Source organism: Ahaetulla prasina, chromosome 8 (genome assembly GCF_028640845.1).
Source record: "Ahaetulla prasina isolate Xishuangbanna chromosome 8, ASM2864084v1, whole genome shotgun sequence".
Lineage (NCBI taxonomy): Eukaryota > Metazoa > Chordata > Lepidosauria > Squamata > Colubridae > Ahaetulla > Ahaetulla prasina.
The window spans coordinates 60,731,068-60,755,971 of record NC_080546.1 but is presented as its reverse complement, the minus strand read 5'-3'; the positions used below and the strand labels follow the sequence as shown (position 1 = coordinate 60,755,971).

The 24,904-nt window shown below is 39.0% G+C and overlaps 1 protein-coding gene across 12 annotated transcripts in view; it reads right to left on the bottom strand.

Moving 5' to 3' along the window:
- The window catches only part of NEK1 (NIMA related kinase 1), a 111,298-nt gene extending 86,634 nt beyond the window's left edge, over positions 1 to 24,664 (bottom strand). For 10 of the 12 annotated variants that reach the window (XR_009156249.1, XM_058192545.1, XM_058192548.1 and 7 more), the window contains exons 1-9: positions 24,505 to 24,664; positions 18,004 to 18,151; positions 17,828 to 17,924; positions 16,536 to 16,633; positions 13,943 to 14,026; positions 5,542 to 5,609; positions 5,368 to 5,454; positions 1,457 to 1,511; positions 369 to 569 (exon numbers count right to left, since the gene is read on the bottom strand). Coding sequence is in view for 11 of the 12 variants with exons in the window: in XM_058192545.1 (XP_058048528.1) it covers positions 369 to 569; positions 1,457 to 1,511; positions 5,368 to 5,454; positions 5,542 to 5,609; positions 13,943 to 14,026; positions 16,536 to 16,633; positions 17,828 to 17,924; positions 18,004 to 18,120 (807 nt within the window). In the remaining variant the exon portion in view is untranslated. Of the gene's footprint in view, positions 1 to 368; positions 570 to 1,456; positions 1,512 to 5,367; positions 5,455 to 5,541; positions 5,610 to 13,942; positions 14,027 to 14,233; positions 14,365 to 16,535; positions 16,634 to 17,827; positions 17,925 to 18,003; positions 18,152 to 24,504 lie in introns of those variants that run through there. The other 2 variants (XM_058192551.1, XM_058192552.1) reach the window with 2 other exon arrangements.
- Between the last annotated feature and the right edge of the window lie 240 nt (positions 24,665 to 24,904).

Below are 24,904 nucleotides of genomic sequence, written 5' to 3'. Positions count from 1 at the left end.
AGTTTTCTATTTGCTATAAAATTTTCCTTGCAACTTTTCTCCCCTTTTTCCTTCTATTTGTTGACATTATTGGTTGACATATCTTTCATTGCCCTTTCTTCTTTGTTGATGGAATTCTCTAGTTAGTTTATTTCTATTTGCCTGAGGCTTTAACATCTTCCATTTTTTCCCTGAGTATTGTAAATGGAGGCTTTTCCTCTTGGTCTGGAGGAAAAAAGTGCCCGTTTTCACAATATCTTTAAACATTTTATGAAATAGAATAATTGATATAATCACTGATAAAGGAATTTTTAATGGTTCTTGGAAGCAAAAAAATCTAAAATGGACTTTTGAACTCACTGCCTAGACCTAAAGGTTCAAATACATACCTGTGGTGTAAGAAATTTCTCAATGCGTTTAACTATAAACATTTTCTCCAATATGGAGTTGACAGATGGTCGATCTCTTGGATTTCTTTTAAATAACTGTGAAATCAGACTCCGAAGTTCATGGGAATAACGTGTAGAAACAGGAGGAAATGATCCAGAGATTATTTTGAGAACTAAATTTTTCATATTACCAGCTTCAAACTAGAGAGAAAAGTAGAATTTATTGGATAATAGCAAGTATACTTAGGGATATCCTTAAGTTACTTTAAAATATATTTCTAGGTATTAACTTTTTTTCACCCAACAGGAAACTTTCACAGATATTTTTTCAATTTTGCATATTATGTGTATAAACTGGGAATTTTTACAAGAACTAATCTAGATTAGATTAAATAAAAAAACTTGATCAGTCATTTTGTTCTGTAGTTTTCATCATATTCTGTATTTTTTCACAAATATGGAGGTGATTCACCTCTCACAGTGATTCAGAAATATAAAGAGTGCACTTTACAAATATAAATTAATAAAACACGCTCCATACAATTATTTCACGGTTATATTTATACAAAAAATTGACACATTGAAACTAGGATTTATCTCAGTAAACATACTTAAGTAGTGCAAATTGCTGTAAGGAAGAAGGAACTTGACATATTAATAAATGTTAAATATTTTAAGTTATGCTGAAATGTTGATGAATGAAGGATGAATGAGTATAAATGGATAACTTAAATGTTAACATTGCTAATTATAATCTCACATTTTGTGACCTTTTCTTTACAATATTATTCAAAGCATATAAATGTGGGATCTGAACCCTCAAATAGTACCAGCTGTGTTTGGACATTCAAGGTATCCAACATATGTATAAAGTACAATGGCTTTTTATGTAAGAATGTAAAATTATATAAAAATACATTATTTATATTGTTAAAGCAAAATAGTATTTGTCATGACAACTGAGAACATACATAAAATAACTAAGGCAATTATTTATTTCTTCTCCAATACCCAATTACCAAAAATATTATCAGCAAGGGATACAAATGTTCAGAATAGGTGATTAAGAATATTAAATTTTAACTTACCGCATGTTTCAATGTACACATTTCATAAAGAACACACCCAAGGGCCCACATGTCACTAAGAAACAAAAACAAATAGTACATTTACAATGGCAGCTAAAAATTCAATTTTGTCTTTGGTCCCTTCCATAAAAAAAGCTGTGCAGGAATATATTATACCCATCAGTTGTAGGAATATCATCTGATTGTTGTATGAGTTGAGAACATGGAAAAACACCATAATTGAAATATACTCTGTTTGGGTTCACTTAGGTAAACAGGAAGAAATTATTAGATTCCTTATACTATACTAGGTCAGGTCGGAAGGTGTCCAATATGCTACTGGGGAAGAGCGGAGGGCTAGTACTGGTAGCTCCAGAAAGAATGAAGCAACTGGGCCAAAGGCGAAAGGACGCTCAGCTGTGGATGTATCTGGTGGTGAAAGGAAAGTTCGATGCTGTAAAGATTTTTTCTCCATAGGGACCTGGGATATAAGATCCATGAATCAAGGTAAGCTGGACATAGTCAAGCAAGAGATGACAAGATTGAACATCGACATCTTAGGAATCAGTGAACTAAAATGGACACGAATGGGTGAATTTAATTCAGATGACCATCAGGTATACTACTGTGGGCAAGAATCCCTCAGAAGAAATGGAGTAGCCTTCATAATCAATAAAAGAGTAGGAAAAGCAATACTGGGATACAATCCCCAAAATGACAGAATGATCTCAGTTCGAATCCAAGGCAAACCATTCAATATCACAGTAGTCCAAGTCTATGCCTCAACCACTGGTGCTGAAGAGGATGAAATTGACCGGTTCTATGAAGCCCTACAGCACCTTATAGAATTAACACCAAAAAATGATGTCCTTATCATCATGGGGGATTGCAATGCTAAAGCAGGAAGCCAAAAGATAACCGGAATAACAGGCAAATTTGGCCTTGGAGTACAAAATGAAGCAGGGCACAGGCTGATAGAATTCTGTCAAGATAATACGATGGTCATAGCAAACACTCTTTTCCAACAACCCAAGAGACGACTCTACACATGGACATCACCAGACGGTCAACACAGAAATCAGATTGACTATGTGCACTGCAGCCAAAAATGGAGAAGCTCTATACAGTCAGTACAAAAAAGACCAGGAGCTGACTGTGGCTCAGATCATAAGCGTCTCCTTGCAAAATTTAGGCTTAAATTGAAGAAAGTAGGGAAAAGCCCCAGGCCACTCAGATATGAACTAAATCATATCCCTGATGAATATACAGTAGAGGTGACAAATAGATTTAAGGAATTAGATCTGATAGACAGAGTGCCTGCAGAACTATGGACGGAGGTTCACAACATTGTACAAGAGGTAGCAACTAAAACCATCCCAAAGAAAAAGAAAGGCAAGAAAGCAAAATGGCTGTCTGAGGAAGCTTTGCAAATAGCTGAGGAAAGAAGGGAAGCGAAAGGCAAGGGAGAAAGAGAAAGATACACTCAGTTGAATGCAGAATTCCAGAGAATAGCTAGAAGAGATAAGAATACATTCTTAAATGAACAGTGCAAAGAAATAGAAGAAAACAATAGAATAGGGAGGACCAGAGATCTCTTCAAGAAAATTGGAGATATGAAGGGAACGTTTCATGCAAAGATGGGCATGATAAAGGACCAAAATGACAGGGACCTAACAGAGGCAGAAGAGATTAAGAAGAGGTGGCAAAATTACACAGAAGAACTATGTAAGAACGAGCTTAACATCCCTGATAACCACGATGGGGTAGTCACTGACCTTGAGCCAGACATCCTAGAATTTGGAGTCAAATGGGCCTTAGGAAATCTGAGCAACAACAAAGCTAGTGGAGGAGACAGTATTCTAGCTGAGCTATTCAAAATCTTAAAAGACGATGCAGTAAAAGTGCCACACTCAATTTGTCAGCAAATTTGGAAAACTCAGCAGTGGCCACAGGATTGGAGAAGGTCAGTTTACATTCCAATTCCAAAGAAACGCAATGCCAAAGAATATTCACACTATCACACCATTGCACTAATTTCACATGCTAATAAGATTATGCTTAAAATCCTACAAGCTAGACTCCAGCAGTATGTGGATCAAGAATTATCAGAAGTACAGGCAGGATTTCGAAGAGGCAGAGGAACTAGAGATCAAATTGCCAACATACACTGGATCATGGAGAAAACTAGGGAGTTCCAGAAAAACATCTACTTCTGCTTCATTGACTATGCTAAAGCCTTGATTGTGTGGATCACAACAAATTGTGGCAAGTTCTTAAAGAGATGAGCGTACCAGACCATCTTATTTGTCTCTTGAGAAACCTGTATGCGGGTTAAGAAGCAACAGTGAGAACTGGACATGGAACCACTGATTGGTTCAAAATTGGGAAAGGAGTCTGGCAAGGCTGTATACTATCAACCTGTCTATTTAACTTATATTCAGAGCACATCATGAGAAAGGCGGGGCTGGATGAATCAAAAGTTGGAATTAAGATTGCAGGGAGAAATATCAACAACCTCAAATATGCAGATGATACCACTCTAATGGCAGAAAGCGAAGAGGAACTAAAAAGCCTCTTGATGCGGGTGAAGGAGGAGAACGCAAAAGTTGGCTTGAAACATTAAGAAAACTAAGATCATGGCATCCAGCCCTCTCAATTCCCAGCAGATAGATGGGGAAGAAATGGAGGTAGTGACAGATTTTATTTTCCTGGGCTCCAAGATCACCAGATAGGGACTGCAGCCAGGAAATTAAAATCCTTGCTCCTGGGGAGGAAAGCTATGGCAAATCTAGACAGCGTACTAAAAAGCAGAGACATCACCCTGCCAACAAAAGTGTGTATAGTCAAGGCTATGGTTTTCCCAGTTGCAATGTATGGCTGTGAAAGTTGGACCATAAGAAAGGCTAAGCACCAAAGAATTGAGGCCTTTGAACTCTGATACTGGAGAAGACTCCTGTGAGGCCCTTGGACTGCAAGGCGATCAAACCGGTTAATCCTAGAGGAGATCAACCCTGACTGCTCTTTAGAAGGCCAGATCCTGAAGATGAAACTGAAATACTTTGGCCACCTAATGAGAAGGAAGGACTCACTGGAGAAGAGCCTAATGCTGGGAAAGATTGAGGGCAAAAGAAGAATGGGACGACAGAGAATGAGGTGGCTGGATGGAGTCCCTGAAGCAGTAGGCGTGAGCTTAAATGGACTCCTGAGGATGGTTGAGGACAGGAAGGCCTGGAGGAATGTTGTCCATGGGGTTGCAATGGGTCGGACACGACTTCGCAACTAACAACAACAAATACTATACTAAGACAGAACACGAATTTATCAGTGAATCCAACCTGTGGTCTGTAAACCATGCTTACGATATAGTATTTTATTTAATCTAAGCCACTGTGACTTACTGATTGACTTTCAGTGGTTAAATAAAGTAATTGTGGCTCAGTGTACAAGGGATTCAGATTGTAATCTAAGTGCTATCTGCCTGTTTACTGCTTCTGTTCCACTTTCTCCTAGGCCATTTATTTCAGGCTCTAGAAAAAAATAAAATTCTATATCACTGAAGCAGTACCAATCTCTGTTAGTGCCATAGTAAACTACACAGAATGAGATGGCTACTTATGGAGACATTTTGATTGTCAAATATATATAATGGTATTTTAAAATATTTATTATATACTTAGGTTTTCTAACTAATTGTAGAACATATATTGCTTTATAGAGTCAGAACTACATATTACAGCTTTTTAGTAGTCAAAAATTAGTTTTATTCCTTTATATAAAAACTATTATATTAAGACTAAATAAAAGCACACTAATTTATCTACAAAACTAAAATAGATCAAAGTTAAATGAGAACAAGTAAGTTGAAAAAAATGAGAGCACAATAAAAGGTCATGTATCTATCTAGGTTATAATGGAAAATAGTTAAATGCTACCTTTTATTATTGTAAGGTTTATTCTCACAGATTTCTGGTGACAAGTAATATGGTGTTCCTATACAAGTTCGAGCAAGTTCCACTGTACTAAAATAAAAAAAAAATGGTATTAATCAAATAACCATCTTAATAATATTATTAGAATTGAGGCAATGGGGATTGTTTTAAGGTTACCTATTCAGAACTCTAGCTATTCCAAAGTCTCCCAACTGTATTGTTCCATCTTTGGTTAAAAATATATTCTGGAGTAGAAGAAGAAAAAACATAATATTATAATTTTTAAAAAATATATATACACAATAATTTGATTTTAACTCAGAATTTACAATTATAATTAGAAAGTACTCTTGGCTGAATGGCCATTATATTATTTGTATCTTTTCTTTTATGTACACTAAGAGCATATGCACCAAGACAAATTCCTTGTGTGTCCAATCACACTTGGCCAATAAAAATTCTATTCTATTCTATTATATTATTTGGAGATAACATACAGTTTATAATGTTTAGTTTTGGCTTGTATTCTGTTAATCAAATCACTGTGGTTTAAAGATCCATTGTTTATAACATATGTTGTAGAAAATGAAGCAATTTTGCTGTATTCAAACATGGCTACATAATGTGACGTGCAAATCCAACAATTGTTCCAAACTTCTACAAGTGAAGCACACTTGCATTTTTCCTACGCTATTTTCCAACCTTTTATTTTGAAGCAAATTAATGCACAGAATCAAGTCTTATGTTTTAAAATGCGTATCAGCCTCTAAGCAGAAAAAAGATGCTTGATTAAACTTCAGCAGTCATCAAACTGTTTAACTAAGATCATATAACAGTTAATATACAAATAGCATATTTTGGAAAAAAATTGTAGTCCTTCTGAGAGATGCAGTTAGACTTATATACCACTTCACAGTGCTTTACAGCTCTCTCTAACTGGTTTAAGAGTCAGCATATTGCCCCCAACAATCTGAGTCCTCATTTTACCAACCTCAGAAGGATGGAGGGATGAGTTAACCTTGAGCCGGTGAAGAAATCTAAGATAAGATGAAATAAATACTAAATATTTTAAATTAATAAAACTATTAAATTCATGATAGAACTGGGCTGCAATCCATTATGTCCAGCTGGGTGACTTTGGACCAGTCACTTTCTCTCAGCCCAATGCACCTCACAGATTTGCTGTTGGGGAAAAATAGGAGGAGAAACTGTTGGAAGTTATTTGCAAAAATAATAATGGTGGGAGATGGGATATAAATAAATAACACAGTTGCTTCAAGACACACCAGCTGTCTCTGCATAGACCTTCGTGCATAGCTGCTTTACTAATCTATAAAACATTTTATATTGATTTTCTTTATATGCTGTGGACATTGTTAATTTGTAATTCCTTTCCCATAACTGTTGCCATTTTTCTAGATCAATTGAATATCCAAAATTCTTTGCCCAGGCTATCATTGTTTCCTTTACTTGTTCTTCCTCTGGTTCAATACCTCATAAAAAGTTATAATTTTTTAAAATTAGTTTATACTCTGTTCCTATGAGTTCCCTATCCAACTCTGTCTTTCTAAATAGAAACCATATAGTTTAATATCTTTTTCATATCTTCTTTGTATTTGTATATACATATACCAATCCATCTCAATGCCCTGTTCTTCCAGTTCTTGTTTCCCCTTCAACTCCCCCTTATCTGTTAATAACTCCTTGTAGCTAACAATATTTCTAAAATTAAAAATATTTGGGTGTATTAAAGCTTCAATTGTTGATAACCATATTGGTATTTTCAAATAATATTTGTCTCTAACTTTCTCACATACCAATAGCAATGCATTTCTTATATAATGTCTGTGAAAGTACGTATGCATCTACCATGCTTCTACCATGCCATAAAAATGCATGCCACCCCAATTGTAAATCATGTCCTTCCAAAGCTAATAGTCTTGTATTTCTTAATTCAACCCATTCCTTCATCCAAGTCAATGCTGCTGTCTGGTAATATAGTTCCCAATTCGGCAGTTTTATAGGTGGCACCTGCCACCAGCTAGATTGGCAAAGATGTTCCCCAATACTTCACCACTATGTTGGAAATGTAAACAAGAGGGAACGTATTATCATATGTGGTGGTCCTGTCATACAGCGAAACAACATTGGTAAAAAATTAAATTACAAATCTAAGAAATTATAAATCAACATATAAAAATGAGGTCAGAAACATTTTTACTGGGAATAATTCCAGGGTCATATGAAAAAGAAATACGGTATTTAATGATCCACATAGTTACAGCAACACCAATAGTTTACGCACAGAACTGGAAAAATAACAATATACCATCTGAAGACAATGTAATTAGAAAAATCATGGAATGTGTAGAAATGGATAAGCTTACGAAGGAGATACAAGAAAAAGAGGAAACAATATTATCTAGTATGGGAGAGATGGTATAAATGGTTGGAGGAAGAGTGGGGGGAAGTGCAAGGAAAAATTAAATAATGGATAAACTAGGAGTAGAAATAGAAGAACAAATAGGAAGAAACAGAAATTGGAAAAGCAAATTGGGTATACGTGTATATCTAAGTATATATGTAAATAAAATGATTAGAATAATATATTATAGTGATATATATATATATATATATATATATATATATATTAGAAATATATGTATAAAAGATACATTAGGATAAGAGAGAGAAAATGTATAAGTATTGATAAATTTCCTTATCTTATTTAGACGTTGAAAGTAAGTCTTTTCAATTTTTATTGGTACTGTCTGAAAGAAGAATAGTAGTCTCGGTAATATATTCATCTTAATTGTTACAATCCTTCCCATAAATGACAGTTGTACGTTCTTCCATTTCTCCAAATCTTTCTCAATTTGATCCTTCAGTTTGTAATAGTTATCCTCTTTTATCGTTACACATCTTGATGTTAGGTATATTCCTAAGTATTTAACTTTTTTCACAATTTGTATAACCAATTTCTCTTTTATCTCTCTCTTTTGTTTTTCTGTGATGTTTTTCATCAATATTTTCTTTTTTTCTTTATTTATTTTTAGGCCAGACACCTTTCCACAGCTCTCTATTTGTTCTAATAATTAGGGGCCTGTTCAAAGCTCTTCCAAAATGAATACTAAATCATCAGCAAAGGCTTGCAATTTATACTCTTCTTTTTTAATTTTCATCCCTTTTATCTCTTCATTTTGTCTAATATTTCTACTTAGAACTTCTAAAGTCAAGATAAACAACAATGGTGATAAAGGACATCCTTGTCTTGTACCCTCTTGAATTTTAACATTTTCTGTCATTTCTCCATTCATCATTATCTTAGTTGATTGTCTCATAGCTTGTTTTTATGATGTTTATAAATCTCTCCCCAAATTCCATTATCTGCAGTTGTTCTATCATAAATTGCCAGTTCACATTATCAAAAGCTTTTTGAGCGTCTAAAAACATCATCGCCATTTGTTTTTCTGAATTTATCTCATAATATTTCAACGTATTTAAAATTATCCTCATATTATCTCTAATTTGTCTCATAGGTATGAATGAATAAATTCACTTAATAGTCTTTTTAGCCTATTTGCCATTATTGAAGCAAAAATCTTTTTTTTTAAATATACTTTATTAAACTTTTTTTTACATTAAAAACAGAGAAAAAAAAGAAAAACTTATATCACTTAACAGCTATTTGTGGTGTTTTTCTTATAACAATAATCAGTGCAATGATTACAAACAGCAAAAAACTTATAGTCCACATTTAATAATGAAATTGGTCTATAATTTTTTATCAGTTGTAGATCTGCATCTTCTTTAAGTATGAGTGTTACATAGGCCTCCCTCAATGAGTCTGGCATTTTTGCTTTCGTTAAAAGTTTATTAAATAGTTCCAGCATTACACTGTTCATCGTTTCATGTAATGTTTTATATAATTTCGCTGGGAGACCATGTGGTCCTGGTGCTTTGCGATTATTTTGTCTTTAATTGCTTCTGTCAATCCCATCATTGTTATTCTTTCTTCTAGCATTCCTTTGTATTGTTCGGTTATTTTTGGTAAATCTGATTTTTCAAGATATTTTAGTATTTCTTCCTTCCTTCGAGATTTCCTCCTGGTGATAAAGCTTTTCACAGTATTTTTGAGTTAGAATAGAATAGAATAGAATTTTTATTGGCCAAGTGTGATTGGACGCAAAAGGAATTTGTCTTGATGCATATGCTCCCAATGTACATAAAAGAAAAGATACCTTCATCAAGGTACAACACTTACAATAATAGAAGAACTGAGTATTCAAGATATTTGGAGACAAAAACACTTGAAAGAAAAACAATACACTTTCTATTCAAACAGACATTTGTCGTGGCCAAGAATAGATATGATATGGATGTCAAGAGACCTTATAGATAACATACAAGAAGTAAAAATTGGATCAAACATATGGGCGGACCACAACCCAATGACAATAATATGGAAAGGTCAAAAGAAAAAGGCAAGATGGACTTTGAATGCAACAATATTAAACGAAAAGGAATTTCAACAGTTTATGGAAAAAGAATTAGAGTTTTTCTTCAAAACAAATAAAAAAGAGGCCACATCACTTCAGAATGTATGGGACACAATGAAAACATAAATCAGAGGTTTGGCAATAACATATTTGGGAAAAAAGAATAAAAAGAAAAGACAAAAACAGAAGAAATTGGACCTCTTATTTTCTTTAAATTCTTATTCCCAGTTCAATAATTATTTTTCTTCTTCATTAGGATACATCATTTACTAACATTTTAATTTTATTCAATTTTACATCTCACTTTCAATTGTGTTCACCTATAAACCATCCTATCTTTCACATTTCATCTGCTGGACTATTTTTCTTAAACAGTATACTTCTTTTTTTACTTCTTTTCAGTTTTATATCTTAATTACAATTAATTTCTTTGTTCTTTTCAATATTTAAAATGTATTCCTTTGCCATCCACTATAATTCTCTCCAATTCCATGCATCCTCAGACAATAAAACATATAACCCATTATATCTTTCACATTTTATCTACTTCTCCATTTTACATTAAACAGTATATTTCTTCTTTTTTGCTTCTTACATACACTTCATTTCATCCATTCTTACTTCCCTTTTACAATAATCTATGTATTTCTTCTAATTTGCTTCTTACATAAACTTTCTACAACTATTTTAATTTCTTTTCTGCTATTCATCTTTTCCCCCCTTTTTAACCATTTTCTTTCAATCTCTCCAAAATTCCCTTTCTTAATGTTTTCCTCCCTTTCTCCCATTCTCTTATTGTCTTCATTTTCTCTTTCTTGTATCTTCCTTTCCACCTCCTTTCTCTAATTTTTACTCTTTTAATTTTCCCCCTCAATCTTTTCCCATTTCCTTCTTTTCTCTTCTTTTTTTGAGATATACTTCCCCCTATCCATTTTTATTCTATCATTGTCAATCCCAGTGTAATCATCTGTTTTTTATCTTCAATTATTCCCTTTTCAATGTTGTATTCTTCTTCCTCTTGCTTCTCCCTCCTAATTTTTTCATCCTTTTTTTTTACATTTTAACCACTCCTCCACTTCTTTAGTTCCCTTAAACCAGGGTGTCGGCCAACTGCTGGTCAGTTTTATTGGCCCGCAGCAATTTCTCGGTGGACAGTGGGGTGCGCCCCCCGTCCTGGCCCCCAAGGAAGCCGCCGCTCGCCCGGTTGCAGATGCGGAGTGGCTCCGAAGCGCCGAGCGGAGTCCGGCGGCGTGTGGCTGCGGGCAGGAGCCTGCCTCTTGGCCTGGGCGGCCGTTTGCAGCGTCGGGCGGCGCTTGCCCCACCATGCGCCTGCAGCGCACCACGGTAGACTGTCACGGGCTGGGGCTCCGCGCTATTCCTAAGAACATCCCGAGGAGCGAGAGAGGCTGTAAGTGTCGCCCGGACCGAGGCGCGCCGCTGCACCGGGAATGCTTGCGGCTCGGGGTCCCGAAGGGCCACTTGGGAGGCGTGTGATTGCCGCGTTTCGCTGGCGCCCGCGGAATCTCCGCAAATGCTGGTCGTGGCGCTTCCCCTCCCGCCCCTGACAAAGGAGCCCAGGCGCACTCAAAGACTTAGGACGCCTAGCTCCATGACGCTCACGGTCCCGGAGGTGGCCGAGACAAAGGTCCTCTGGGGAAGTCGGAATGCGGGTGGAAGTTGGGCAACTCGGCAGCGCCCACCCGAGCGCCTCAGGGGCTTGGGAACAATCCTCGGTTGCCTTTGTTAGGCAGCCGTGGCGCGCTCCCGTGCGGCTATGCCCCCATCTCAAACCTCCGGGTCTGCACGAAGTGGGAGCCTCCCACCCTCCCCTTCTGCATCCGCGGGGCAGCGGGTCGGGTCGAATCGGATGAGGAGCAGCGGCTCCCGCTGGGCGCAGACTCGGGATCGCTTCCTCCGCGCGAATAGCGCAGAGATCCCCGCTAGGCAACTTTCTTGTCCCTCCAGCTTCGTTGTTAGGGATATTTGGTGTGTGTTTGTGTGTAGGAGGGTATCTTCCTTTCCACCTCCTTTCTCTAATTTTTACTCTTTTAATTTTCCCCTCAATCTTTTCCCATTTCCTTCTTTTCTCTTTCTTGTATCTTCCTTTCCACCTCCTTTCTCTAATTTTTACTCTTTTAATTTTCCCCTCAATCTTTTCCCATTTCCTTCTTTTCTCTTTCTTGTATCTTCCTTTCCACCTCCTTTCTCTAATTTTTACTCTTTTAATTTTCCCCTCAATCTTTTCCCATTTCCTTCTTTTCTCTTTCTTGTATCTTCCTTTCCACCTCCTTTCTCTAATTTTTACTCTTTTAATTTTCCCCTCAATCTTTTCCCATTTCCTTCTTTTCTCTTTCTTGTATCTTCCTTTCCACCTCCTTTCTCTAATTTTTTCATCCTTTTTTTTTACATTTTAACCACTCCTCCACTTCTTTAGTTCCCTTAAACGATTCTCGCACCATTTGAAGCATCTTTCTTAGTTCCTCATACTCATCCTCCCAACTCTCCATGTTCTCAATTTAAGGAGAAAGGATTTTTAAATTTATTATGTATAGTTCAAATTCAAGTCCATATGTCTCTTTTTTCTTTCCAAATAATGTCCATTTTAAATGTTCATTTAAGCCGTTCCAATTTAAATCTTTGTAATTTCCACTCCTTTTTTTAAGTCATACTGCAGCTGTTTAAACAAACACTCCTCCAGTCGTTTCCCACGGTAGTCTAAGTAATGCGATGCTTTCTTTCCACCAGCAGTGGTCTCTCTCCAATTCACAAATCCCCCGGCAACAAAATGTCACTTGTTAATCCACAAAAATAATTACTTCCTCTTCCTCAATTAAGTCCTTTTGTTAGTAAAAGATGCTTTTCCTCAATTTTCTTTTTCTTTTCTTATTTTTAATTTCTTCCAGATCCAATTTTAAGTCCAGATGGAAAGTTTTCCTTTTAGGGCTTTGATCTTAAAATTCCTCTTTGCTTTTTGTTTTCCTTCACTTTAAATTTCCGTGTGCCATTTAGCCGCTAATTTCAAATTGGGACTTCTTTTAAGCTTTAAAAGATTTCCTTCTTACCTGTGAGTTGGCCAATCACTCACCCAGTAACAATACTCCGTTCAATCATTGTCCTGCTGTCTTTTGTGTAGCTACCCCAGCTTTTGACAGCTCCTAATGGCTATCTTCCCACGCCGCTGGTGTCAGAGGCTGATGCCAACACTCCAGGGAACTTGTAACTTCCCTGTTTGCACTGGCCTGTGCCTCCCTTCTTCACTGTCTCTACAGGACACTATGATCCATTAAGGATCCCCTAATTGGCTGGAATATCGGCGTTTTCCCGGAGCACTGGCATCCACGCTGTACCGCCACGACGCTGGCCACGCCTCTCTTCTTAGCAACTTATATGATTGCTTTCCCCACTGCCCGGTTTGTGGAGCTTCTTCTGATCCAGCCAGGGGAGTTTGCGATCTCCCTGTGCTGGTCAGTTCGTGCTCCTCTTGTTTGTTGTCCCTACAGGACAATTTAGATCACTTAGGATCCCCAGGCTACAGAGATATCAACGGGTCTTCAAGAGGTCTCAAAGAACCTCATACCACAGCGACGCTGGCCACACCTCTGGGACAACTTGTTCTTGAGAAAGCATTCTAGCCTCAAATTTTGGTTTCATATTATGAGCTAAAAGGAGCTTAAGGCTCCTGCACTTCTGTTCATGGAAGTGGATGAAACTGAAAGTATGAACTTGGAAAACTTGCTGAAAACCTGCAGTTTAAGACAGGTTTGTTTGTAACCTTATTTAAATAAATTTGCTAATGCAAATAGGCATAACAGGAAGCAATAATTTATTTAAAATCTAGAACTTTAAAATTCCATAGCTACACTTATAAAAAGAAGTTGGAAGAAAAACCATGAGCTTGATTATTTAGTACAGCTCATTTCTGAAATACTATTTTTCAACAATATAACTATTGCTTTGAACAAGCCATGTCTCCAGTTTGAAGAATTGTTTAGATCTGATTTATTTCATCAATAATTGTAAGCACAAGGTTTCAGCATACCTATTAAAATTCCACATAAAAATGGTTATGTGTAACTTACCTGTGATTTTATATCTCGATGCAGAATTTTTCTATCATGTACGTGCTTCAGTGCTAAACATATTTGTACAAACCAATCCATGATCTATAGTTACAAAGAAATTACTTTTTGTTAGAAAATTGTATTTTTAGTATGAGATTAAAATTAATATTAATTTCAGGGAGATGCTGTTTTACTACTCTCAAAATTACTTTAATTTTTTTTACAAAAAGAAAAAAATTCAGATAGTATATTTTAGAGTACTGTATAAATGAGGAATGGGAACCTTTTTATAAACCTCCCAAGACTTACCATTCCAAAATGCTGCCAGTGCTCATAACATAATGAGTCCTTGTCTCTTCAAAGGTAAGAATAAGGAAAAGTAATAGAGAATGAAATTCCCATAGATGGGAATGTCAGCTTCATTAGCTCCTTTTCTTTCCTTTTGAAAAGACAAAAAGTGGTCAAGCTAACATTCAGGCAGAAGCATCTTCAAATGGCTTTTTCCCTAGAACTGTATGTTGCTCATAGACAGAGCTTCAGGAGAGTGGAGGCTTTATAATAGTATCAGACCCACAAATATGGTAGTTCAGTAAGGTATTTTTTCCCTAAAAACAAATCGCGAATTGAGATTCAGTCACCACCATCAATCACCATTGATCTTCTTTCTCCATCTCTATTTCCTTGTGCAGTCTTTTTGTCTGCGAATCTGAAGCCAGGAACTGTCCTAAAGACAGCTCAGTATCTTCAGTTCCTACCCATTGGAATGCATAATGTACATAGGCAAGATCACATGGTTTCCAGATTTTTTTTCTTTTACAATTAACAGCAGCAATTGGATCTAGAATGTCTGGTGCTAAACAACACGGTCCTAAAGTGCAATATCACGATTGTGCTGCTCAGTAACAGCAATTTCAGTACTTCTAGTAGCCACATCACATGATCTCCTGTTGCCACATCACATGATCTCCTGCTGGCTTTGCTTGTCAGAAGCTGGTTGTGAAGGTTGCAAATGATGATTGTGTGACAGTGGGGATGTTGAGACAGTCCGAATTACTTTGAGAACTAGTCATCAATATCATTCATTCAGAACTATCATAAGTTTGAACAAGTGGTTGTTAAAGGTGGCCTAACTGTATTCAAATTTATCAAGACTGAAAGAATCAATCTGAGTATCAGCAATCCATCATATTGATGCCTTACTCAGTGGTTGAAGATGCTGAACTTGTCAGCTGGAGAACTGACAGCCTGGGTTGGAGCCCCAAGTTCCACGCAACAAGGTGAGCTCTCATTATTTGCCCCAGCTCTTGCCCATATAGCAGTTCGAAAGCATGCAAATGCAAGTAGATTAATAGATACTACTTCAGTGGGAAGTATAGCATCCTGTGCACTTTTGACATATAGCCATACTGGCTACATGACCATGGAATATGTTTTTGGACAATGCTGGTTCCCTCAGCCAAAAAATGGAGAGGAGCACTGTGCCTTAGCCTTGGACACAACTGACAGGGAAACTTTAAGCTTTTTTATTGTTCTTTCAAGATAGTGGTTTATGCTTTCTTTCCTATGTTGTGACTTTACATACTTTGTCCATTTTTTAATGAAGTCATTAAAAATATGGTCAGTGACAATAATAAAAATGAAGTGTCTTTTCAACATTATTTTGCATATTCATGAATCAATCTCTTCTCTTTTCTAAGCAAGCAAAGCACACCAAGACTTTTTGTATTTAACAAAAATTTTTCTAGACTTGTCAAAGCCACCTAGAAGCTAGCTTGCGTTTGGGTCCACATGATATCAGCTTCTTTAAAGGAGTGTCCAGTTCTTCAGCTTTTGATGAGATAATGGTAACCAACTCAAGCAAACTTAGCTAGATCTAACTATCTTAGAGAAATATAATCCACTGTCCACCTTTCCATTTCTTGGAAAGACGTTGGAGAGCTCAGTCAGGATTTAATTCCAGAGGATTCTGGAGGAAGATTATTTGGGCCTTTTCCAATCAGGTTTCAGGCCAGGATTCAGGTAATGGCATTAATTGTGCTTACTGATAACCTATGGTGAAGCAGGGATAGGAAGGATGTGACCATCCTCGTATTCCTTGATCACTCACCAGTTTTTGATACGATTGACCTTAATATCCTTTTGGACCAGGTGCCAGGACTGGAAGTAAGAGACACCATTTTACGTGTTTGTCTCATTTCTCTAAGGCTGGTTTCAATCAGTACTGGCAGGCAGGGAGAAATTACACACAGGGTTCTTCCAATTTAGCTCAGCAGGATGGATGTACTCCCACCAATAAAAGATTGTCATCTTCAGAATCAGGAAGCACAAGTTTTCTGGAATGATTTTATCCCAGAGATTTGTGTGGCTTCCACCTTTAAATCATTCAGAAATCACTGAAGATCTAGTTGTTCTCCAGAGGTTTTGGAATAGAATAATTGTAGAGCTCTTTTTTTGTTTTTCTTTGTTTTATTTTGATCTGAACTATTTTGTCCTTGTTTTGTTCTTCCAAGTAACTTTATTTGTTCTATGTTTTTTTAGTTGTGAGTCACACCAAGAATCATTTAGAAGATGGACAGCCTATAAAATAAATAAATATCCCAATTTCTATTACCTGGTCTTCTGAAAAAAAGACACCTTTTTGTGCATTTATTTTTTTAAACAGATCTCCTCCTTCACAATAATCCATTACTATATAAAGGCAGCCAGCTTCTGTAACAAAGAAAAGAAAATAGTCGGTGTTTATTTATATTATATACTATTAATAAAGTAATTTATTAGTTTCTCATTTCTAATATAATTACATATTTTTCAAGGTAATGAAAAATATATGGTTACCTAATAATCATAACTCAGTAACATTCTCTTAGAAATCCTACTGATCAGCATTACAGGTAGTCCTTGAGTTATGAATGGAATGGAGCCTGCCCATTTCATTCGTACCTCGAGTGATCTTGAATGAGATCACTCCCTGCTTTCACCCACGCATTCGCTAATGGTTTAAGTACACATGAGGTATCTCAGGTGCTGAAGGCCATGGTGGGGGGTGGGAGTAGTGATGGAACAAGCCAAGGCCGCCTCAACCCACTAAGATACCTCATGCTTCCCACTCCCTGCCACACTGGACTCACCTTGCAAAGATCTGTCTCTTCTCTGCCGTGGTTTCTTTCCCTTTAAGAAAAGAGTCAATGGAAGCTTCTGGGTGTGAAAAGTGTTTGCAGTGCCTGTCTTCTACTCCTCCCCCCTCCCCCAACTCCTTTCCGCCACCACCAAGATACTTTTCGCCCAGACAGAGACTGGACGCTTCATCTGCATGCAAATGGGGCCTTTGAAAATGGAGGGATTCACTCTGTTTTGAAATGCTCCATAGGCACCTATGAGGCCTTTGAAAATAGAGGGATTCACACTCTGTTGAAGCATCCCACAGACACCTATGAGGCCCTTGAAAACAGAGCAAATACTTCCATTCTGAAACGCTCCATAGGCAGCTATGACACCTTTGAAAATGGAGGGCAGGATGGGAGGGGGAAGTTGTGGGGAGAGGGGCGGGGGGAATAGGGTGAATGTTGCAGACCTGCAATTGTTCCTAAGAGTGAACAACTTGTGGTGCTGCAACATTCATAATATTGGGACTTGCTTGTAAACACTAGGGTGCACTTATCTCATAACTTCAAATAGGTGCTAAATGAACGCTCGTAATTATACTTATTCCTCGTCAGGAATTAGCTGTACTTATTCCTCATCAGCAGACGTGAAATTGCAAAATAGACAAGAAATTCAGCTAGAAAACCTGGGTAGTAAAAATATTATTTAAGCAAATTCTGACAATTTCATATCTTTAATCGAGTTTGTGTTTTAAGACTTCAGTGCCTGACTTCAAAATATGAGGTTATCATTATGACTTACCTTCAAATGATTCTCTGTACAAAACAATATTCGGATGTTTCATATTTGCCAAAACAGCAACTTCTCTTCTTGATTCTTCTCTTTCTTTATTTGACATCTTAAAGAAAGAAGCACTACTTCTTAATATTTATTTGTAAATAGAATAATGAAAAGGAAAAATAATTTGAGAGACATACCTTGGATATGTTAATTTCCTTAATAACATACTGTTTGCCATTTTCCTTTGCTTTAACCAGAATTGCTTTTCCAAAAGATCCTTCACCAATCTTTTGCACCTTAATATATTTGTCCATCGTAGCTTTTTAAAGCATCCTTATTCATAAGCTACGGAGAAAATCAGTTTATTCTTTTAGCATTTGTTAGATCAAAATTACATTCTAAACTGGTCTCTGAATCACTTAGTTTAATATTTCAAATTTAAATATATTACAACCAGATTTTTTTTTCAGTTAAGCTGTACTTAGCTTGTGTTCATTTGTTTGCTTTGTTTCATAGTTGTTTTTCAAAGAATGGGAAATGGAGGAATAGTTGGCTTATTAATAATATAGTAGTAACAATTAGAGAATCCATATTATCTTCAAAGTAGCTCTCACTAAAAAGAATTAGTTTTTATTTACTGCAAATTGCCAATAAAAATGGGATAATTCTACATTATAAATCTCAACATTTTCTGTTTTGGAAAAATTGAATGCCTCCATAAACCACTTGGTAAGATCTGCAACTATTCAAACTTCAAAGGGATTCAACTGCCATAACAACAACAACAACAACAACAATAACAACAAACAAACAACAACAACAACAATAATAATAATTTAATTTCTATACCGCCCTTCTCCCGAAGGACTCAGGGCGGTTTACAGCCAGGTAAAAACAACAATCAATAAATACAATATAAATAAAACCAATGTTAAAAAGCTTATTCAATTTGGCCCATCATTTAAAAAATATATTACATCATAAAAACCCCATTAAAATTACTAATAAAACTAATTTTATGCCAGTCCTGCGCGGAAGAATAAATACGTCTTCAGCTCGTGGCGGAAGGTCCGGAGGTTGGGAAGTTGTAGAAGTCCTGGGGGAAGCTCATTCCAGAGAGTAGGAGCCCCCACAGAGATGGCTCTCCCCCTGGGGGTCGCCAGCCGGCATTGTTTGGCTGACGGCACCCTGAGGAGGCCCTCTCTATGGGAGCGCACCGGTCGGTGGGAGGCAGGCGGTAGCAGTAGGCGGTCCCGTAAATAACCCGGTCCTAAGCCATGGAGCGCTTTGAAGGTGGTAACCAATACCTTGAAGTACACCCGGAAGACCACAGGCAGCCAGTGCAGCTTGCGCAGGAGAGGTGTTATATGTTCTATCACCCGCGCAGCCGCATTCTGGACTAACTGGAGCCTCCAAGTGCTCTTCAACGGGAGCCCCATGTAGAGAACATTACAGTAGTCCAAGCGAAAAGTGACGAGGGCATGAGTGACTGTGCATAGGGAATCCCGGTCTAGAAAGGGGCGCAACTGGCGGACCAGGTGGACCTGATAAAAAGCTCTCCTGGAGACGGTCGTCAGGTGTTCTTCAAAAGACAACCGCCCATCCAGGAGAACGCCTAAGTTGCGCACCCTCTCCATTGGGGCCAATGACTCGCCCCCAACAGTCAGCAGCGGTTACAGCTGACTGTACCAGGATGCCGGCATCCACAGCCACTCCGTCTTGGAGGGGTTGAGTTTGAGCCTGTTTCTCCCCATCCAGACTCGCACGGCCTCCAGGCACCAGGACAGCACTTCGACTCTCAGGCAAGGAGCCAGGTATGTGATCAGCAAGCCCACCTGCATCCTACGACCCCACTTCACGTAGAGGGATTCACAACCGGCTATCTGAGGTACAGTGGCCTCCCTCGGTTCTAGACTCTCCTTAATAACAACCGCCACCCCTCCACCCCTACCTTGGGCCCTCGGCTGATGGAATGCTCGGAAACTCGGTGGGCACATCTCTACAAAGGAAACCTCCCCTTCAGCGCCCAACCAAGTCTCCAAAATGTCCATAAGGTCCGTGGCTCCCCCCCGTATAAGATCATAAATCAGGGGGACTTTATTCACCATGGACCTTGCATTACATAACATCAGCCGCAGGTCGAAGCTCTGAGGATTCTGGCCACTTGGGGAATGGTAAAAGTCTGAGGGGCCGGAGCGCGCAATCGCTCTTAAACAGCGAGTGCGCACCCCCCGAACATGATACGGCCCCCCATATCTGCCCCTCCCACTTACCGTGCTGATGGAACAACCCTCTTGAACTTGAAAATGAGCCTTCCCCTTCCCCTCCGAACCTGCTAGAATTTGGCCACGAGCATTCGCAAGAACTGGCTCCCTCCCCGACGGGTTTACCCTCCCTCCCCTTAAAAACCCTTTATCTAAAAACCCCCAAAGGTTCTTTTTGGACGCATGCCATCTCTCTGGGTCCCAAAACCCGTCATTGAGATAGGCCCCCGATAACGTAGAGGGCCATTCCTGCGAGGCGGAGGAATCCCGCAGGCAACGGAGTTCGATCGGAGAGTATCTCATAACAAGCAGGTTTGGCAAATAAATGAGTTCATCCCGAACCGACGTCGATGGTATAACAGTCTAGTTGGAACCGGTAACATGAGACCAGCGTAGGATGAAAACAGGATGGTCGCTCCCCCATGGTAGTCCCCCCCTTCAGACTGGTGGAAAAGTCGCTGCCGCCAATATTCTCCAATATTCTCCCCCACTTATTTCACTCCAAACTCATAACGAGGAAGAGAGTGTGGAGGGGGAAGACAGGATAAGGCTGGTCCCGGGCAGCAATCAACCCCCCACCAGACCCTCGCCAGATCTCACGGCGATCTTGACATGGCAGCCCCGACTGCCTAGGCCCCCATCGCCTAAGCCCCATCCAAGCTCCAGAGTCTAAAAACTAGAGTCCAGAGTCCATGGGGGGGGGAGAAAGGGAAGCATCCATGACTGAGCACCACCACAAACAGCATCCTTCCAAACCTGGTCCAAGTAGCCGGACCTCTGGCAGTCCCATCAGGTCCAAAAGAAAACCCAGGGCAGAGGAAGGAGGAGGAAAGAGCCAGCTGTCGCCGATGCTGAGGGGAGCTCCGACGCCGACGCCATCACTATCAAGACGATGCCATGGCCGTCTTTGCTGCCGCGGCCGTGGCGCCCTCCCTCCCCAACAACCTCAATTCCCTGGGGGGACCTCGCAGAGGGCTATCGTATCCGCCGTTTCCACCGCTGCCCCCTCCATAATGATCCTGAAGGGGCCTTCATCACTTGTCGCCATCAGCCAAACGCTGCAGCCGAACAGAAGAAATGCTGCTGCTGGGGAGTAGGCCGCAACCCCGCGCTGCAGCCGAGAAGAAGAGATGCTGCTGCTGAGGAATAGGCCGAAATGCCGCCCCGCCCTGCCTCAAGATGGCTGCCGTCATTCGCCACCACTCAGTCCCCGGCTCCACTCTCGACAGCCGCAAACCCCCCGAGGGTGAAAAACCCCTCTCGCGGCTGCCGAGAGGATCTTCTAGTCAGGCCAGGTGGGCAGGGACGGCTAGGTCGGCAGCCGACTGCTCCATCAGCCAAGATGTCTCTGCCCTGCTCACTCCGAAAATTCACTGAACCGCCATCTTAGACATGCGCAAAAAGAACTCCATAAGCGTAATAAGACAAATAATACAGTAATGAGAATTTATAGAGCAGTGCAAAACAATGGAGGTTCACAGAGTATATTGGTATAAACAAAGGTCCTCCTCAAATGAAAGTTTCTATGTCTTCAGGAATCAGAACCAGTTTGGTGTAGTGCAACAACAAATGTTAAGGCACCAGGCTAGAAACTGGAAGCCCTTTGGGGGATCTTGATCCAGTCAACTCGGGGTGTCATGTGATGTTTCAAGATGTTTTCCCTTCACTGAGCTGGGGTAGGCATGGCCTATGCATGTTGCATCTGGCCCGCTGGCTGCCAGTTTGACACTCCTGTGGTCTAAACCTGTGGTCTAAAAACTATTTCTGAAAAACTTTGCCAAGAACACCCCAGGGACTTTTTAGGCAATTGCTAAGGTCAATGTAGTTATTTGAAGATTTCCCACAGTTTGCATATCTATGTATATACATTCATTTTTGCTTCACTGCAATGGCATTTTCTGTACATGCATACACAGAGAGAGCATATAACCATATTGACCCTTGCAAAAGATACACTAGCATAATGCTTCAAAGAGGATGCTTCACCTGCACTAATATACTTTATGAAGTATCTGTTTTGACTTAGGCTTCATTAAAAAGTATAAAGCACAATTCGTCCTGCAAAACCCCTTTTATTTATACGACTGTAAATTACTTTCATTTACAATCCACAAGGCTTGATAAACAGTCTTTCAGAGGAAGGTTATCAACACCCACCTATCTCACGTGGAAGACTGCCAGAGACCTAATATCCAGACCCCAGGGCAAGGCCAAACTTGGCACAGAGTCACAAACAGAACTTTCAAATCTTGAATCGGCCAGATGAACTAATTGCTTCCTGCAAAAGCTCACATCCTGTTCACTCTTCTTTTATGTCTTATGGAAGGAGCCAATAATCTCCAAGCCTTACTCCTAAGTTGACTCTGTTTTCTTAATTGTTCTTGTCGTCTGGCAGCTCTGCGCATGCGCACACTGGAAACAGGCTCCTGCTGTTTTTCTGCCTCGCTGCTGTCAAACTCTGGAGGCTGCACATAACTATCAGATGGCCTTGGCTCCCTCTCTGCCGCAGATGTAGACCCCTCGTCTGAGCTTTCCCCAGTCCCCAGGACTGGCCCAAGTTCCTCCCCAACCTCCTCACTGTTCAATTCTGCTGCCAGCTTTGCTGGCTGCCAGCGGGCCACAATAGTATCCTGATAGCTTTCACAATTTTGAGTTTTAAAAAAATAGAAATTCAGTGTAATGATTTTGCTTTTAAAATCCAGAATTAAGGTTACTTTATGTTGCCACAAGCTGCCTAAAATAGAGAATTTAGAAATTTATCATGTACCAACATTTTTCTTTTGTGTTATCAGTTAAATTTGTAAACTCAAGGTAACCGGGATAGAAAAATTTCCATTTGTCCTGATCCAGTATAACTTATACAGTATATAAACTTTTTAGATGACATTGCATAATGTCATTTCTAAGGATAAGGCACCTCACCAAAGCAATAACTTTTTAATTTTCTGTATTAGTATAGCTTGAATTAACCAAAAATAGTTTAGATGCTTTGTTTGAACCTTCATTAAGTCTGAATCTGACAATTATGTAAATTGTCTTATGCATATTTACCTAAATTAGGTTTATGCTAAATTAGTTATTTCCAACATTCAAGTCTTTGAGAATGGCTCCCAAGTAAAGTTTTGGATTGTCAATGAACATGTTTATAATTAATAGACTTAAATATTATTTTATATAAACTATGGTAAAATAAGATACTTAACTGTCTTAAATTAAGCTATTGGGAGTTAATCATATTTAGGAAATGAAAGTGTCTTGATATACTAGAATATTACTTATTGATTTTTGTGGAACTATAGTGAAAGGTTTTGCAGAAACTCAACCTTTACTACCTGATGAGTAGCAGGATGTATCTGTAGCAGTTTTATTCTGTCTCAAAGGAATTAGTTTATAGGGAACCAAAATTTTATTCTAATTACCAATAAGCATTTATTGTATACTTGAAACTAATAATTAGGGTCATTGGGTAGAAAATTGGGATTTAGTATATCTAAATTCCCACAGCACCTGCTAAGTGGGAGCTAAACATTCAAACTAGGGGGTGGGATGCTTATTTAAACATTGAACAAAGGTCTCCAACTCTCAAGGCTGGGAAAAAGAACAGCCCAATGTCTGTTGACTTGAAAAAGTGAGAGGACAAGGACTAGAATCCAAGTATGCTGAATATTGAAGCAGGCAGAGGCAAATGGCTTCATTTTCTCTGTTCTGCTGATTTTCTGCATATCTCAGTTATGTGGAATAAGGCAACATTTAGCTGTGTCATGTCTATGAAACTGCTAGCATAAGTAAGCTCCTGAATATAGGGTTGAATGTCTTGTGTAGTGATACACCTGGTAACTAGTAGATAAAAGGTAGCAAACAGAAGTCCCAATAAGAGAAAAAACCTTATCCAATCTGTTATACATTACAGCTATCCCTGTTCAAAACAAGCTACATTACCGTTTTAAGATAAAGGTTTGCTATTTGGATGCTTCTAGGTAGATCATCATAGAAGACTGAGGGAGAAATTCCTCTTGAGTTTGTTTATAACATGCAAGTCTTTTCTCTTTGATTTCAAAGAAAAAAACCATTGCATTATACTAAACTGCAGTAAAGCCATTTTCAAGGATGTAACGAGTTTTTAGGATTCATCCTTGAATTCAATGTAACAGCAATTGATAGCACAAAGCGAGATTTTAACTTTTTCAGCAGACTTTCACGTTATGGTAGTTTCTGAATACTAATGACCGTTTAATAAGCTGTGGATAAGAATTCTCTACATAATCATTTATATTACAATATCTTCCGAAATTGCATTCCCTGGTTCCCAATACAGCTGCCCGACTCTGTGACTGGTAAGCAGAGGCCTTCTCACTTCAGAATGATCACTGCAGTTCTGGCTTTGACACACCCATTCCGGAGAAAGAAGTAAAACACAAAATTAAGGTAACTTACAAGGTTACAAGCCGTGAGCGCTCTGTCCACCACGGAATAAATATCAAATGTGTTGTAAGTAATAAAAGAAAAGCCATCCGAATCCCGCTACAAGAAGCTCGCCCCGTCTCTGCACAATCTCATTAAACAGCCCATCTCGTTCCTCAACTACTTCAACCGAGCCTCAACCTTCGGTCCCACCTCTTACGGTTTGCGATAGGAAGGCGATCTAAAACTTTCTCTCTCATTGGACGAAATGGGACCTATGAGTTTCGATGTACCAGATAGGGGCGAGCCACATTACACAGCTTCACCCTAGCAACGGCGAGGGAAAGACCACGTGACGACGTGGAAGCTTTAGAAAGGAGGGGGAGCCCAGCGCAGGCGTGCTTAACGTAAGAGTCGTCTATTGCATATTGTA